The sequence below is a fragment of the Gobio gobio genome (genome assembly GCF_949357685.1).
Source record: "Gobio gobio genome assembly, chromosome: 22".
In the NCBI taxonomy this organism is placed as follows: domain Eukaryota; kingdom Metazoa; phylum Chordata; class Actinopteri; order Cypriniformes; family Gobionidae; genus Gobio; species Gobio gobio.
Window position 1 is genome coordinate 43,084,157 of NC_137118.1, and position 17,718 is coordinate 43,101,874.

A 17,718-nucleotide genomic window follows, 5' to 3' on the forward strand; every position below is an offset into this window, starting at 1 on the left:
GGTGTCGTCAGCATAGCTGTGGTAAGCCATTTTGTTATTTTTCATTATTTGGCTGAGTGGCAGCATATACAGATTGAATAGGAGTGGTGCAAGAATTGACCCTTGTGGGACTCCGCATGTCATGGATGTCCACTCAGACTTATGGTCACCTATACTCACATAATAACCTCTCCCTTCTAAGTATGACCTGAACCATTTGAGGACCATTCCAGAAAGCCCAACCCAATTTTCTAGCCTGTCAAGAAGTATTTTGTGGTCAACAGTGTCGAATGCAGCACTGAGGTCCAGTAGTACCAGAATTGATGTTTTGCCTGTATCTGTATTGAGGCGAATATCATTTATAATCTTTATGAGCGCCGTCTCTGTGCTGTGATGCGGTCGGAAACCAGATTGAAAATTGTCAAAGTATCCGTTTGAGCTTAAGAATTTGTTCAGCTGACTGAAAACAACTTTTTCAATGATCTTGCCTATGAAGGGGAGATTTGAGATTGGTCTGTAGTTGCTCAATATGGAGTTATCCAGATTTCTCTTTTTCAGGAGAGGCTTAACTACTGCGGTTTTAAGGGAGTTTGGAAAAGTCCCAGAAAGAAGTGAGGAGTTTACCACTTCTAGGAGATCTGCTTCTAAACAGTTAAACACACTTTTGAAAAAAGAAGTGGGGAGTGTGTCAAGGGCGCAGGTTGATGTTTTAAGGTGCTGTACTGTTTCTTCTAAAATTTTACCATCAATTGCTTCGAAATCAGTCATAGTAACTTTCTGAGGCTGTGGTCTGATCTGATTCACCTCAGAGCAACTAAACGATGTGCTGATCGCATTTCTGATATTAATGATTTTCTCGGAGAAGAAGGAAGCAAACTCACTGCATTTGCTGTCTGAGAGCATTTCACTGGGAATGTGACTCGGGGGGTTTGTTAGTCTCTCTACAGTAGCAAAAAGAGTGCGCGTGTTGTTTATGTTTCTGTTTATAATATTTGAAAAGAAGGTCTGTCTAGCTTTGCCTAGTTCCACATTGAAAGCACGAAGACTGTCTTTATAGATCTTATAATGGACTACAAGTTTTGTCTTTCGCCACATGCGTTCCGATTTCCTGCATTGTCTTTTCATTAATTGCACTTCTGTTGAGTTTCTCCAAGGTGCTTTTTGTTTGCCACTCTTTTTCCTGGCTTTTACAGGAGCAATATCATCAATTACACCCTTAACTTTTGAGTTAAAAGAGTCAAGGAGAAAATCAACAGAGTCTGCAGATATGCTTGGTGTTAGAGATATAGCCTTCATAAACAGCACACTAGTGTTCTCATTTAAGCATCTCTTTTTGATAGAGACAGATCTGGTTTCAATGGCAGGAGAGATTGATATATCAAAGAAAATACAGAAATGATCAGACATTGCCACATCCTTAATAACTATTGATGAAATGTTTAGCCCCTTACTGATAAGTAAATCTAGAGTGTGTCCACGATCATGTGTGGGTCCGTGAACATGTTGTGTCAAATCAAAAGTGTTAAGAACAGTCATGAGATCTTTTGTTGTACTGGATTCAGCATTGTCAATGTGAATGTTAAAATCCCCAGCAATAGTAAAACAGTCATACTCAGATGAGATTGCTGATAACAGCTCTGTAAAGTCATCAATAAAGGCCGGAGAATATTTCGGAGGCCTATAAATAATGATAAGCAGGATGCGTGGAGCACCTTTTAGCACAATGCCCAGATATTCTAGAGACAAATAGTCACCAAAAGATACTTGCTTACATTGATAGACATCTTTAAATAGTGCTGCGACCCCCCCGCCCCTTCTGACTGGTCTGCAGACACTCATAAAAGTAAAGTTAGGAGGGGCTGTTTCATTGAGGACTGTTGCACTGCAGCTGTCTTCTAGCCACGTTTCATTTAGCAGCAAAAAATCTAGGTTGTTTGTGGATATTAAGTCGTTGACTAGAAATGATTTGTTTTTAAGTGAACGGATGTTTAAGAGTGCTAACTTAACAGTATTAATTTTAATTTTTTCCCCCATAGTAATCTTAGTTTGACAATTAACAGGCAGCAGATTAGATGGGTTTGCCATACGGCCTGAGAAAGCCTTGGACTTTCTATCACGTAACAGAACAGAAATAGAGAAAGATAGAGGCACACTGGATTCACGCATGTTTTGTAAACATTTGATAAGATTGCTGTTGACGTTGCGAGGACCCAGAACACGTCACTGAGAGCTGGTATCAGTTGCTTTTGGCGCAGATGGAGGAGGGTGTGTGCCCTGGCGTTGTGACCGCAATTGGCTTGTGGCGGTTTCCGGGCGTGAATTAGCGAAGGGTCAATTTTCAAGCAAAATCTTTTTTTTTCTTTTGATTTTTGAGGTGAAATAACATTTTTAGTTAAATTTAATTAAAATTTTCAGGCAAAATTAAATTTCCTTTTTTTTTCTTTTGATTTTGGGGGTGAAATATTAGAGCTGAAATATGAGGTTTAGTGAGATTCACTCCTGTAAAACGTGCTCACGGGAATCTTCAGGGATGAAACTCTCAATGCGAATGGTTTCTGTGAAGTTAAAGATTTGCTGACCTTGACCGAGCTCCTGGCCAATTTGAAAGGTGTCTCTCTGTTGGAGGACTTCAGTGGGAATGAATTGAAGTTTTCCAGTAAGTGTCGAGAAAGTAGTGTCATTATAGTTCAATCTTTATAGCTCCATTTTGCGGCACTCAACTGCAATTGGATTCGGAGGTTCCCATGACTGGTCAAATGTGTCCGTCTGCACATGAAGGTATGATGAGCTCTTTTTCAACCCGTTTGTAAAGCAGGTCTGAGGTCTTCTCTGTAATATATATCAGGCGTTGTACTGGAGGAGACATAACATGGGAAAGAAAGCTATTTTTATCAAGACATCAGCTTTGATAGGCTGCCACAGACACAAATGAGGCTCATATTTGTTCTTTCAGGAAACTTAAAGGGCACCTATCATGCCCCTTTTTACAAGATGTAATATAAGTCTCAGGTGTCCCCAGAGTGTGTCTGTGAAGTTTCAGATCAAAATTCCTAACAGATCATTTAATAAACCATTTTGAAAATGCCAGTTCCCTTTCAGTCGGTCACTACGACGTACGTCGGTAATAACCGACGAATTGGGATCACTTCAGAGAGCCCCTATCAGCTTCGAGAACTTAAGAACAGGCCAATGAACAATTGGCGTGCGAGATTTGCATCTCGCGCTCCGCCCCGCGCCGCGGGTATAAACGGGAAGCGAGAGCACCGCACTGACGTCATTCACTCCGGAGCCGAACCGGCGTTTGAAGTTGCAGAGACTGCTTTCCTGTCTTTTCAGCGAAAGAGAATTCATCAGAACAGAGAAGAGGATCGTGTGCTGGTGTGACGGCGCTTTCCAGCGGGACCGCGAACTCAAGCTGCTAGAAGGAACAAACTGCTGTTATCACAGCAATCTGTTGGTATCGGTGGGCGTTCCATTCTTTGAGTGCAAACACAGGCTGCACTATCCCCTGTGTGTTGCCGCGGTTTCCCTGGGTGCTTCAGCACTCTCTTAAAAGAGCGTTCCTCACAAAAAGAGCAACACGGGTGTGACACTGCGTCTTTTTCAAGACGTCATTCCACTCGTGCGTTTCTGGATGCGGTTGTTTCCTGTCCTGACGGCCACGATCCCTCTCGCATAAACATGTTGAGACTGTGTTCGTGGGTGATCCGTGTTCTCTCAGGGGAACGGGACCACGTCGACGCGCTGGTCATCTCGCCTTCCGCATGAGGGTTTGAGTGTTCAGCGCGCCGTGTGCCGTCTAGCTGCCGAGTGACAGCGCGGGTTGCCACGGCAGCTCAGCGCGCGTCACTCGGCGGCTACGCATGTTGAGACAGTGTTTGTGGGTGGTCTATGCTCTCTAATGAGAGCATGGCCACGTCGGCGCGCTGTTCATCTTGCCTTTTTCATAAGGGCTTGAGTGTTCAGCGCGCCGTGTGCCATCTCACGGCCACGCCCACTGTCTCACATGTCTGCCGGTAGCTTACAGATGGGATTGCTGGTCCTAAAAAATAAATAAATAAATAATAAAAAAAAAAAAAAAAAAAAGGACCTAGCGTTTCGTTTGGGGCTCTAGCAGAGGACAGATGTCAATCGCTGCATCGGAGAGAGGGCTGTTATGTGTTGAAAATGAAGATGATGCTGAGATTCCCACTATAATAGTGGGCGCTCGTGCTGAATCCGATTCATGCTCGACAGCCATGCTTTCCCGGGTGGCTGAGGCATAGTGCAACGCATAATTCGCCTTGCCTGCCTCTTGCCTTTCCCGGATGTGCGTTGGAAGGCTTTTGCATTATGGAACTATTGGTGGCAAAATATGGAACACCAATAGGGCCATAATCTGTATAAAGTTTTCCTCTCTCTCACTACCCTCATCGGTGGGGTGGCAGTGCCACTGGCAGGCCACCTCCGCCCTGCTTAGGGCATGAGGGTAGTTCTCAGCCGAGGTTGAGCTGCGCACAGCGCTGGCCCTTGGCTAGACGATGTCCAGAAACACCATTGACCCGGATTTGGTTCGGGACTGTTCTTCCCCCGGAGGAGGGCCGGGTAAAAACCATTAGTAATTCTGTTCCGCCACTGGGGTTAAAAACAGCCAGTGGAACCCAAATATATATCTAAAAAAAAAAAAAAAAAAAAGAGAAGAACAGTTCCAATATCTCTGGGTCTCAGGAGTTCAGGAATGGCAGCGTGTGACGCTACAAGCCTCGCCGCCCTCATTCCCCTCCCCACAAGAGGGCGAGAATGGCAGTGTGTGACGCTACAAGCCTCGCCACTCTCATTCCCCTCTTCTCAGCGGTGTGTGGACGACAGTGCGCGACGCTATGCCTCGCCGCTCTTGTTCCCCGCTGAGGAAGGAGGTGAGGCAGACCGTGTGCAACGCCACAAAGCCTTGCCACGCTCAGCCCCTCCTTCATTTGGAGAGCGCGCTGGGCGGTGTACAACGCTCCCATGCCTTGTCAGCCTCTGGTGCCTCTCCAAATCGCCAGCAGGGGGTGCCGGCTGTGGGAACGCACTCAAGCGGCCTTCCCACACTCGCGCACCCCCTCAGCGGATGCAGGTCGTGTGTCAGACCCAGACCCCTACACGGACCACTCCCATGTCGTCCTGGGGTCCCTGCATTCCGCCTCGCTGCCCTGCTGCGGGTACGTCTGTGGTACCGATGACCCCGCTTGTTCGGTCTCTGGGGGCCTGGCTAGCGCTCCCCAGCCCGTCTCGCTGGGTCATCTGTACCATCAGACTCGGTTTGCGATTCAGTTCGCCCGGCGTCCGCCCAAGTTCGGGGGCGTTCACTTCACGTCTATTGCGTGGGTGGATGCCCCCGTGCTTCGGGCGGAGATCGCTGTCCTACTGGCGAAGGACGCGATAAAGCCGGTCCCTCCAGCCGATATGAAGTCTGGGTTCTACAGCCCGTACTTCATTGTACCCAAGAAAGGTGGCGGGTTACGACCGATCCTGGACCTGCGTTACCTGAACCGCTCCCTCCACAGGATGCCGTTCCGAATGTTAACCCAGAAACGCATCTTCAGATGCATCCGTCCCCAGGATTGGTTTGCAGCGATCGACCTGAAGGACGTGTACTTTCATGTCTCGATTCTCCCTCGACACAGACCGTTTCTACGCTTTGCTTTCGACGGACGGGCATACCAGTACAAAGTCCTGCCCTTCGGGCTGTCCCTGTCGCCCCGTGTCTTCACGAAAGTCGCGGAGGCGGCCATTGCTCCCATGAGAGAGCGTGGTGTTCGCATCCTCAACTATCTCGACGACTGGCTGATTCTTGCCCAGTCACGGGAGCAGTTGTGCGAACACAGGGACATGGTGCTCCGGCACCTCAGCCAGTTGGGTCTTCGGGTCAACTGGGAGAAGAGCAAACTCTGTCCCGTACAGAGGATCTCTTTTCTCGGGATGAAGATCGACTCGGTCGCCATGACTGCGCGCCTCAAAGAGGAGTGCGTCCAGTCGGTGCTGAGCTGCTTGAGTACGCTCAAACGCAGTACAGCGGTTCCACTGAAACATTTTCAGAGGCTCCTGGGGCATATGGCAGCAGCAGCCGCAGTCACGCCGCTAGGGCTGCTCCATATGAGACCGCTTCAGCACTGGCTACACGACCGAGTCCCGAGATGGGCGTGGCACAGCGGGTCCCTCCGTGTCCAAGTGACGCCGAGATGCCGCCAAACCCTCATCCCGTGGTCGGACCCTTCATTTCTACGGGCAGGAGTGCCTCTAGAACAAGTGTCCAGGCATCATGTTGTCTCCACGGATGCCTCACCCACGGGTTGGGGGGCCACGTACAACGGGCTTGCAGTATCGGGTCTGTGGACGGGGCCCCAACTGCAATGGCATATCAATTGCCTAGAGTTGCTGGCAGTTCGTCTTGCTCTCAGCCGCCTCAAAGGGTCGCTCAAAGACAAGCACGTTCTGGTCCGGACGGACAGCACGACGGCCGTTGCGTACATCAACAAACAAGGTGGTCTACGCTCCCGCCGTTTGTCCCAACTCGCCCGCCATCTCCTCCTGTGGAGTCAGAAGCATCTGAGGTCCCTTCGTGCTATCCACATTCCGGGCCTGCTCAATCGTGCGGCCGACGAGCTGTCACGGTTGCCAGTGCTTCCCGGAGAGTGGCGACTCCACCCCCAGGTGGTCCAGCTGATTTGGAGTCGCTTTGGGGCCGCACAGATCGATCTGTTTGCCGCCCACGACACGACCCACTGCCAGTTGTTTTATTCCCTGTCCGAGGGGACCCTCGGCACGGATGCACTGGCACACAGCTGGCCCCGGGCTCTGCGCAAATATGCGTTTCCCCCAGTGAGCCTTCTTGCACAGACACTGTGCAAGGTCAGGGAGGACGAGGAGCATCTCCTCTTGGTAGCTCTGTACTGGCCCAACAGGACGTGGTTCCCGGAACTAGTGCTCCTCGCGACAGCACCTCCTTGGCCCATTCCTCTGAGGTAGGACCTTCTGTCTCAGAGACGGGGCACCCTATGGCACCCGCGTCCAGACCTCTGGAAACTCCATGTCTGGTCCCTGGACGGGACGCGGAGGTTCTAGGTGACCTACCGCAAGCGGTAGTCGACACCATCGCTTCCGCCAGAGCCCCCTCTACGAGACGGCTTTATGCGTTGAAGTGGAACCTGTTCGTCGACTGGTGCTCTTCTCGCCGAGAAGACCCCCGGAAGTGTTCGATCGGATCTGTGCTATCTTTTCTTCAAGACGGGTTGGAGCGAAGGCTGTCTCCCTCCACCCTCAAGGTATATGTTGCCGCCATCGCCGCAAGCCATGACCTCATTGATGGTGAGTCCTTAGGCAAGCATGATCTGATCGTCAGGTTCCTAAGGGGAGCGAGGAGACTAAATCCTCCTCGCCCTTCTTCTATACCCTCTTGGGACTTGTCTCTGGTGCTGACCGCACTGCAGAGGGCGCCCTTCGAGCCTTTACAGTCAGTAGAGCTTAAGATCTTGTCTCTAAAGACAATACTCCTGATTGCATTGGCCTCAGTTAAGAGGGTAGGGGACCTGCAGGCATTTTCGGTCGACGAATCGTGCCTGGAATTCGGGCCGGGTGATTCTCAGGTGACCCTGAGACCCTGGCCTGGATATGTGCCCAAGGTTCCCACTACTCCCTTCCGGGACCAAGTGGTGAGCCTGCAAGCGCTGCCTTCGGAGGAGGCAGACCCAGCCCTAGCTTTGCTCTGTCCCGTCCGTGCTCTCCGGACTTACGTGGACAGAACGCAAAGCTTCAGGACCTCAGAGCAGCTCTTCGTCTGTTACGGAGGACAGCAGAAGGGAAAGGCTGTCTCCAAGCAGAGGATGGCCCACTGGATAGTGGATGCCATCGTCTTGGCGTATGAATCCCAAGACGTGCCCTGCCCGCTCGGGGTTAGAGCTCACTCCACCTGGGGTGTAGCTTCTTCCTGGGCGCTGGCTCGTGGCGCCTCGCTGACAGACATTTGTAGAGCTGCGGGCTGGGCGACACCCAACACGTTCGCTAGGTTTTATAGCCTGCGTGTAGAGCCGGTGGCTTCTCGTGTGCTCGCTTCCCATAGTCAGCTTCACTGAAGTGCCCGTTCTAGTGTCGGCTTGCTGCGCCATTCCCTTCCCCTGGAACGGATACGTGCGCTTATTTTCTCCAGTCGAGTTCCCCAGGATAGGCGAACCCTGTTGAGTCCTCCGCACCCCTCGGCAGTCGGATGTTGCGGAGCGTCCGACGCCAGGTCTGGCACTCGTATGCATTGGTGGAACTTGTGTCAGGCTGGGTTCCGTATGTCGTGACCCCTACGGCGGTCCCATACGTGTATTTCCACGGTACAGCTCCCTACGGCGAGCTCGTGTCTTTCCCTTGGCAGAGTTCTCTGCCGTCTCAGTACGGTGTCGTCCCCCGCCTGCATTAGGCCGGGGCCTCCCCTGGGACTCCGTATGTTGTGCTGCCCACGGCCAGCCCATACGTGTTCTCCACATGGTAACTCCCTCCGGGCATGATGTGGCTCCCGCAGCGTCCTTCGGGCACGCTTTCCCAGCGTTATCCAATCAAGTCTGCTGAATGGGTCTTGCGGAACAGCAGTATGACTCTTCTAGCGTGAATCTTCCCGCCCGCTTCAGAACGGGGTCTGAGGGGCTCTCGCTGGGCGCTGGAAGTGGTAGTAACTGTGGCGTTTTCCATAGGGATCCCAATTCGTCGGTTATTACCGACGTACGTCGTAGTGACCGACTGAAAGGGAACGTCTCGGTTACGTATGGTAACCCTCGTTCCCTGAAGGAGGGAACGGAGACGTACGTCCCGTCGCCACAGTTCCTTCCATCACTGCTTGGCCGAGTCACTGGTTCGGCTCCTCAGTGAAAAACGTCAGTGCGGTGCTCTCGCTTCCCGTTTATACCCGCGGCGCGGGGCGGAGCGCGAGATGCAAATCTCGCACGCCAATTGTTCATTGGCCTGTTCTTAAGTTCTCGAAGCTGATAGGGGCTCTCTGAAGTGATCCCAATTCGTCGGTTATTACCGACGTACGTCTCCGTTCCCTCCTTCAGGGAACGAGGGTTACCATACGTAACCGAGACGTTTTTGGGTTTGAGAAAAATGAGCTGTTTTATGTTATGTCTCCTTTAAATGCAAATGAGCTTCTGCTCCCCACCCCAGAAAATCACTCACTGCTCTTGACTGACCTAACTTTATTAAGAACTAGTGGAGTGAATCGATGAAAAAAATTAACTAATTAATCACATTTATCATGATTAATCGCAAGTTTTTCATATTTTGATATTGTAATCATTTTAGTTACTCTCCAAATTAATGAAGAAACAATTTAAAGACAGCATATTTTAAATATTTGTTGAAATGGCACCTTTTTATGAATGAAGGCCGGTATCGCTGATACTAATGTCTCTATGAAACATTAATGACATTACATTACAGTATAACTGAAAGCTACCAATTTCAACATTTATTGGGCTTTAAAAAATAACAACTTTTAATTTAATTGAACTTCAAACAATCTTTACATAAACCCATTATAATAAATGTTATATTTACCTGTGGCCTTCCCTGTTAGACATAGTCTACACAGAAATTGAATAAAGTTATCAAAACCTTTCTTAACTGCACACATAATAAATTAAATGTAGATTAATCATCATTAAAGCTCTGTTCCCGTTGTTCTTTGATGAACATTAATGACAGACATCATCAGGGCTGCTGTCACTTTAAGATCGGCCGCTGCAGAACATGACGCGGATCTGACGCATCTCATTTTCTCACAAGTTGATTTAAGACGTTATTTAACTCATTTAAAATTCCTAATATGACAATATTCGACAAAATTGCCATTTTGGCAAAATTCTCTGTGTTGTTATTTTTTTGTTCAAGAGCGAACTCGATGTGTGCACGAGACTGGCGCGCGCGCGTGCGTGTGTGTGTGTGCGCCAGGGTGTCCCTCGATTAGCTCCCTAGCTTCCTAGGTGGTGAATCAGTATATCATGTATATGAATGTGGACGACTCCCTGATCAGTGCCCTGACTACTGAACTAGGGATCTGACTGAGACGCAGCCACACAGACAGACACACACTAACACACACACACACACACACACACAGACAGGACATTGACATCAAGCGCGTTCTCTTGAGTCTTGTCGCGCTTAGATTGTAAGCATTTACATGAATAAGAGCGTGATCATATAATGTAACGCTGGGCAAAAATGGATATAAAAACGGACGCTGCGTTAATTGCGTTAAATATTTTTAATGCGTTAAACTGAAAAAATTAATCGCCTGCGTTAATGCGTTCATTTGCCCAGCACTATTAAAGGGTAACTAAACCCTAAACCAACTTTTTTTAGTTGATGATCTGTAATACTGCGGCTTTATTAATGCTGTTGATTGATTCGAGTAAATGTTTTGACATTTGAGTATAAAGTGTTTTAATTCTATAAAATATGGTGTAAAACCGCCAAAGTGCTGCCCTCTTAAGGTTGAACGGTGGCTACTGCAGTTGAATTTTCCTATTGGACGTTGTGGTACATCGTGACCCTGGCACGAGCTCACCACGCCCTCAGAAATGTTTCCCCCAATCACATGATGAGAACGGCTTCACTCCAGTATGAACTCTCATGTTACATGAAGTAGAAACATTATGAATGAAACTGACTTGACACTTGCTTTAACATTGTATTGAAGACAATATGGTTAAATAATGCAGTTGTCAGTACACGTCAGGCTTTTCTTGCGATATTATTGCCGCCCGTCATGTGTACAGATAATTTTCATACATGAGACGCGCTTTCAAACCCTGACACGCAAGTGGTTGCCGCGGACGCGGTAACGAACAACAATACCGTAACGTGCTGGCGTATATTTTATAGTCTAACTTATTTGAGGAAATCTGTTTATAATAGGCTTTTAGGTCTGAACTTATTGGTCCTGCGCTGCTTATTGATTCAGTTCATTTGAATGAAAATCGTATGTATATCAGATATCTGATCGATTTTTAGTGGCATTCAGTTTAAGGATTTGACTGTTCATAGATTAGGTCAGTTTTCTTGCGCGGCTGCTTCACTATCATCGTCTGCATCGGGAGTTAATGCAGTTTGAGCAGCGGCTCGCATTGATGAGGCTCTGGGTCTGTGTCTACAGACAATCCACCCTCCTCCACTTCAGGTGAAGGTAGGAGAATGACCGCTCTGTTGCAAAGCTGGCGTCACTCCAGTCATTCTCCATCTTTGCGACTCGCGAGTCAGACAGCTGTCAATCAATCCGTCACTGCGGGTCTCAGGTGCACGCCCTCCGCTCAGCTCCGCCCTCGGTTCGTCCCTCTGTCTCCGCCCACTTTTCCAGCATTTTTCAAAAATTGCCAGTGGGTGGAGTTAAGCTCTGAGCAGGGGTTTAGTTACCCTTTCATAACACATTTGAACACATACTTCAATGCTGCTGTTAAATGCTCTGACGAGGAGATAAACATGGCGGACTGTGTACAGAGCTCTCTGAGGGCGGGTTCCATTAACACTTGTGGGCGGGGCCTGTGAAATGTGACGTCACTTTGTCAGGAATCTGCAAACAGCTTGTTCTGAGACACAGACTATGATTTATGGGGATTAAAAAAAGGAGTGGATGGATTTTTACCATTATAGATTGGATGTGTACACACACTGCCAACACACATTTATGTTCAAACACCATGTAAAAGTGAATTTTGCATAATATAGGTGCCCTTTAATGGAGATGAATTATGATTCACCTCAAGTATCACCTTTCCCACAAATATACAAACAATACAAATAAACACAAATGATTCAGTAGTGTTGTGGAAACATATTTTCCAATATTAATGATGAGACTAACAATGAGAAACCCAGAGAGCAAAGAAGTCTTGTAAAAGTTTATTCTTTGGAGGAAGGTCATTTGCATACAGAGAGGCTCTGTGAGAAGACAAAGATAAGTGTTTCTCAAACTGTATTTATACCTCACCCCTCCTGTTTCGGGCCTTGGGTCAGACATAACATAGTTCAAAAACTCAGTTCTGGCTGGTTAGAGCCAACTACAAATGAAGAAATACAAAAGTTCATAATAGGTTGTAAAATGACATGTACTTTCTATAGATATAACATTTTTTCCATTACACTAGTTGTCATACAGTAGGAGTATAGAATCAATTAGTTCTCAGATCTCAGACGTCAACAGTTTTTTTCAATAACAACATTGTACTATTTTAAATTATTTATATATTTTTTGCATATTGTAGGACCACTACGATTTTTTGTCGCATTTTGATATTATTTTAATAAAAATTAAATCCCATTTACCCAATATATTAATTGCTGTAAAATGAAATAAACCTCATTCTTCTCCTTACATAGCAAAAATAAAATATAATAAAATATAATTAAAAATATTATTTAAAGGTATTCATACATCATTTATGTATGTTATACTGCTATACTGCAAGTTTACTTAAGTGGATTAAGTAAAAAAAAACTTTGTGTGCGTTGTGGAGGCACACACGGAAGTCGAGAACAAGTTGGATAAAGGTGTTATTTTGATTTTTTTTTTGCGCACAAAAACTATTGTTGTCGCATCGGAAAATGATTGTAGAGTCACTGTGGTGAGATGGACTTTGTAACAACGTTTTAAGTGCCTTTTATGGGTCTTGGAAGTGTAAATGTACTGAATGCCAATGGAGGCCTATCTGAAGCCTTTCTCAGCCATCAGCTTTCAACTAAAATATCTTCATTTGTGTTCCGAATATGAACGGAGGACTTACGGGTGTCGAACGACATGAGGGTGAGTAATTAATGACAGAATTTGAATTTTTGGGTGAACTAACCCTTTAAACTAGCTTTCCAGTTGCTCTCCATTTACTCCGATTTCTATCTAGGTGGAACATATTGAAGGGACCTTATAGTGACTTATTGTGTTTCTTGTGGGTTGTAACACATTTGCCTTTGTCTCTTGTTTCAGCATTAGTATGTCAAAACTTTTAACAGCATTTCCAACTTTGCTTTAAACATTTCACAGATGATTATATGGCACAGCTGGCACAGCGAGGTGTTCGCTGAAACAAATTAGCACTAAAACACTAAGCACTAATGTATGCAGAGCGCATTATTTCTGTATTTTTAGCTTGTCGTCTGCAGGAACAGAATGCAAAAAAAACAACACAATATTCTTCCAAAAGCAATTACCATATCAAGGACAAAACCACTGTGACTGACAGCACACAATGACAGAAGATTCAGCACATCAGTGGGGAAAAGGGTCTGCAATCATTTGTTTTGAACGGGCGGCTCGAGTTCAGAGAACAATATCCGCCCGCCACGATTCAAACCCTTGACAACAAGCAGAAAGGTTGCGCTGTCTGCGGGATAAAAGCCATCTTTTTCCTGTATCTCTGCTGTCATCATCTTGTCTTTTAAATGGCTGTTGTGCGTTTCTCAAAGTCCTGACAGCTGTATGTTTGCAAGGGCCGGAGAACGACGGCAGATTGTGAAACTGTGCTCGTTTCCGCTTGTGTTTTCAGGAGGAACTGCTTCCAGGCAGAAAGGATTTCTAGGCTGCATTCGTTCGCTGAAGCTCAACGGGAAGACGCTGGATTTGGAGGAGAGGGCGGAGATCACGCCCGGAGTGACGCCCGGCTGTCCCGGACACTGCAGCAGCTACGGCGGCCTGTGCCAGAATCACGGCACCTGCGTGGAGAATTACAACGGCTTCACCTGCGACTGCAGCCTCTCGCCGTTCACCGGAACCTTCTGTCATAAAGGTACAGACACAAATGTGGCTCATTGCTGGTTTTTAACTCGAATAGTAGGGCTGGGCTATATATCGATATCAGTATTTATCAAAAATAAATACATCTTCAACAGCTGTAATGAACTCAAAGGTCATTGCACAAAAAAAGAGTACATTTTGCTTTTATATTACGTAATTATATTTCGATTTCAGTTATTTTAGTGTTATTTATATGCTATTATAGTATTTATTAAGATTTACATTTTATTTAAAATATTTGTATAGTATTTTTATAGGTTTTTTTGGTGATTTTATGTACTTTGACATTTTATTAGTTAATTCATTTTATTTTATTTTTAGTCATTTTAATACTTTAATACTTTTAAGGCACCATTTCTAATTTTCATTTCATTTGTAAGTTTTCCATCTAATATTTATATTTTATTATATTTCAGTATTTCAAATACCAACAATTATTTGTAATATTTTTAGTTAACGATAACACCAATCAACCATTTCATTTGATAAAATGAATCATAAAATACAAAATAAAAGTTCAGTTTAACTTGAAGGAATTATGACAGAAATATATTACTATTATATAGTAAAATATTATTATTATTTTGAGGAATATCATGCATATTTTTCATCCATGTTTTAATCACAAATACAGTATACAAGTTGACAAAAAAATAAAAACGCTTTGTTAAAAATTGAAGTAAAAAAAATATTTTTCAATTAAAAAATTAATTGCCATATTTTAATTTGATTACATTTTAAAAGATTGATTAAAAGTTTTATGAATTTGCTTCATTAGGCACCATTTGTGATCAAACGTGTTAAATCATAAAACACACAATTTAGAAAAAATTACAGCCTTTTATAAAAGAATATATATATAATACAAATAAAACCGATTTCTTGGGCTTTTAAAAAGTAACTTATTCTATGGAATTTTCAAAAAAGTTATGTTTGCATTCATGTTTGAGGTCTAACAAACGTGTAAAATGCATGATCTTCCCCTATTAATGCTATTAAATGAATATTGTGATGAATATCAATATCAAATGTTTGGCCGTATTGCCCAGTGAATGTAAATCTTACACCACGGTATGATAGTTATGCGATATGTGTAATCCTAATCCAGGTGCGTTTCATCTCACTTCCAGATGTTTCTGCCTTCTTCAAACCTGGAACATCAGTCACGTACACGTTTAAAGAGCCCTACGAGCTGAACCGGAACATCAGCGCCCTGTCATCCTCCATTTACTCTGATTTAACGCTGAGAGGAGAGAATATTTCACTGAGCTTCAGGACGAGCCAAGCGCCGGCGCTGCTGCTTTACGTCAACTCGTACTACAGAGAATACCTCGCCGTCCTGCTCAACAGAAACGGTCTGAAACTCTCTAATCTTCCTCTCTGGTTTGCTTCCATGCACCCTAAGCACATTCGTTTGGATTAGCATGAGTCTGGGGAATCTCTGAAGACACCGGGATGTCAGCCGCAGTAAATTACTTTGTATATTGTCTGAAATCCGCCATAAAAGGAAATGGCGTGTTGTGTGCCGGTGGGGGATATATTCCCTCCTGAGACTGTGATGCATTCATGACTGCGTGTAAACATGCGTCTGTGATCTGCCGTGCCAGAAAAGCTGTTTTTAAGCGCATGAAGGCTCGCCGTGTCCGATTCTCAGAGGGAATTTTCTCGAAAGCTCTCGTCGTTTTAAAAAGTTCCCCCGACTTTCATCCAAAAACGCCACCGTGATATCAGACACACGTCTTTTAGGGTTTCCTAAATCCACCAAAATATTTAGCTGAATTGAACGTGATGCACAGACAATAAATATACAGCACTTCTTTCTATTGTATCTTCTTTGCAAAACAGACAGCGTGAACAGTGTAGTCCGATTAAAAGATTATTTGAGCCAATTCTTTTAGCGGTCATGAACTGTGTTGTTTGATTGTTTTGTAATGTTTCCTGGGGTTCACTTATAATGTTAGTATGATTTTTACATAAAAAATTGGCCATCATTTAGAAATAAAAGGTATTTTTCCTGCCCTTATTTTATCTCTTGATTTGAACGCTCTGTTTGAAGCATTACGCCCACTGCTGTGAGACTCGAGTGTAAACGCCCACTGCTGTGATTGGCTGCTGTGAGACTTCAGTGTAAACGCCCACTGCTGTGATTGGCTAACGTCTTTGTATATGAAATAGCTAAGTATTACATGTGGAAGCATTATATTTAGATCTATAGCATTATATTTAGATATATAGCATTATATCTAACTTGTGGCATGAAAGGTCGCAGTGATGAGCATTGTAGCCGATCACAGACATGTTCAGCTCATGAATGCAGTGATCTCGTCATTTCTTCTCACTAACGAATGCATTCATCATAACTAACAGCGCAAACACAATGTAAATAAGAGAGTCCAGAACTAAGTCACTGATAAACTCGCGCTGTTTATTTGAAAGCTCCAGCGATTGTAAAGGAAGCGTTCTCTGATCGCTTTCTATATATATTTTAATCATCATTTAAATAAGATATTTGGTAACACTTTATTTTGATAGTCCACTTTAGACATTCTACTAACTATAAGTAACTTTGCAACTACATGTCAACTAACTGTCATTAGAGTTTTTGTAGACTGTCTGATTAATATTTACTAAAACTTTATTTTGTTGGTCCCCCAACAGACATTCTACTTACTATAAGTAACTTGGCAACTACAATTCAACTTATTCCACTAAGCCGAACCCTAACACCTAACCATAACCTACCAGTCTACTCACAGTCAACTAATACTCTAATGACAGTTAGTTGACATGTAGTTGCAAAGTTACTTATAGTTAGTAGAATGTTTAAAGTGGACTATCAAAATAAAGTGTAACCAGATATTTTCATCGCACAGACAAAGAACATCTGCCTGGACATGAATCATCTGATCGAGTCCATATCGTAAAAGTCTGTTTGCAAAACCTGCGCTGAAACTGTGACTGATTTACTAAAGAATCCACAGTGAAATGTAGCCAATACAAATAAATAATGCTCAACTGAGACATTCACATTGTTGAAAATGAATTGGCACATTCCTAGCATTAGGATCCTTTGGAAGGTGATGTTATTTATAGTCCAGTGGTCTCCTCGTCATCTCACTAACACACAAGTGGGCGGAGCCAAAGTTGCAATGATGAAGTAGGCGTTGATCTTCTTCTGCAGAGGCGGTCTTTCACAACGAGCTGTTTTCTGGGCTTGGTTACAATAAAAGCTGTTTTTGGACTAACAAGGACGTTTTAGTTCTGAAACTTACAGGATATTCTTATAGTATGATGACCTCTTATATGTCAAAAGCTCAAGGAAAATTTGATTTCTCAGTTCATGACCCCTTTAATGAATCATGCAAAAAGACTCATGAAGTTTGTGTCTTAACGCTTTACGCTGTGTCCTAACCGAGCATGTTGCATAAAGTTTTTTTCATGTAAATGTGCATTTTTGTCCCAAACAGACAAATATTGCAGCTGGAAACGTATTACATCAGTTCTGGTTTGAACCAGTGTTGTTATTTTAAACTAAATCTAAATCTGAAACTGTTAAAACGGTTCTGAAATAAAATATAATTATTAGATGAAAAACTTAATCAAAAATTTGAAGTGTTGCCTTGGCAACTAACTGAAAACTAAAATTGAAATAAAAATAAATGAAAGCTAAATATAAATATTTAAATGAAAACTAATAAAAGTGACAAAAGGTAGATCTTTTCTAATTGTTGAAATAAAGTTTAAATACAATAAAATAGAATGATTTGATGAAAAACTGAGTAATGTCAGCTAATCAAAACTGAAATAAAATAAAGCTAAATATAAATATTCCAAAGAAAGCACATGACAAAATTAAAATGCAAACTATAAAAATATAACATTTAAAAATGAAAGCTGTCAAAATATGAATACATATTTTCAATAAAAGGTATATAAATAATACTACAATAATACAG

The 17,718-nt window shown here is 44.1% G+C and overlaps 1 protein-coding gene across 1 annotated transcript in view; it reads left to right on the forward strand.

Annotated features, from left to right (window-relative positions):
• cntnap3 (contactin associated protein family member 3) overlaps positions 1-17,718 on the forward strand; it is a 269,897-nt gene that overhangs the window by 215,782 nt on the left and 36,397 nt on the right. Inside the window, exons 18-19 of the mRNA XM_079805074.1 lie at positions 13,515-13,754; positions 14,893-15,117. Of these exons, the coding sequence (XP_079661200.1) occupies positions 13,515-13,754; positions 14,893-15,117 (465 nt within the window). The remainder of the gene's footprint in view (positions 1-13,514; positions 13,755-14,892; positions 15,118-17,718) is intronic.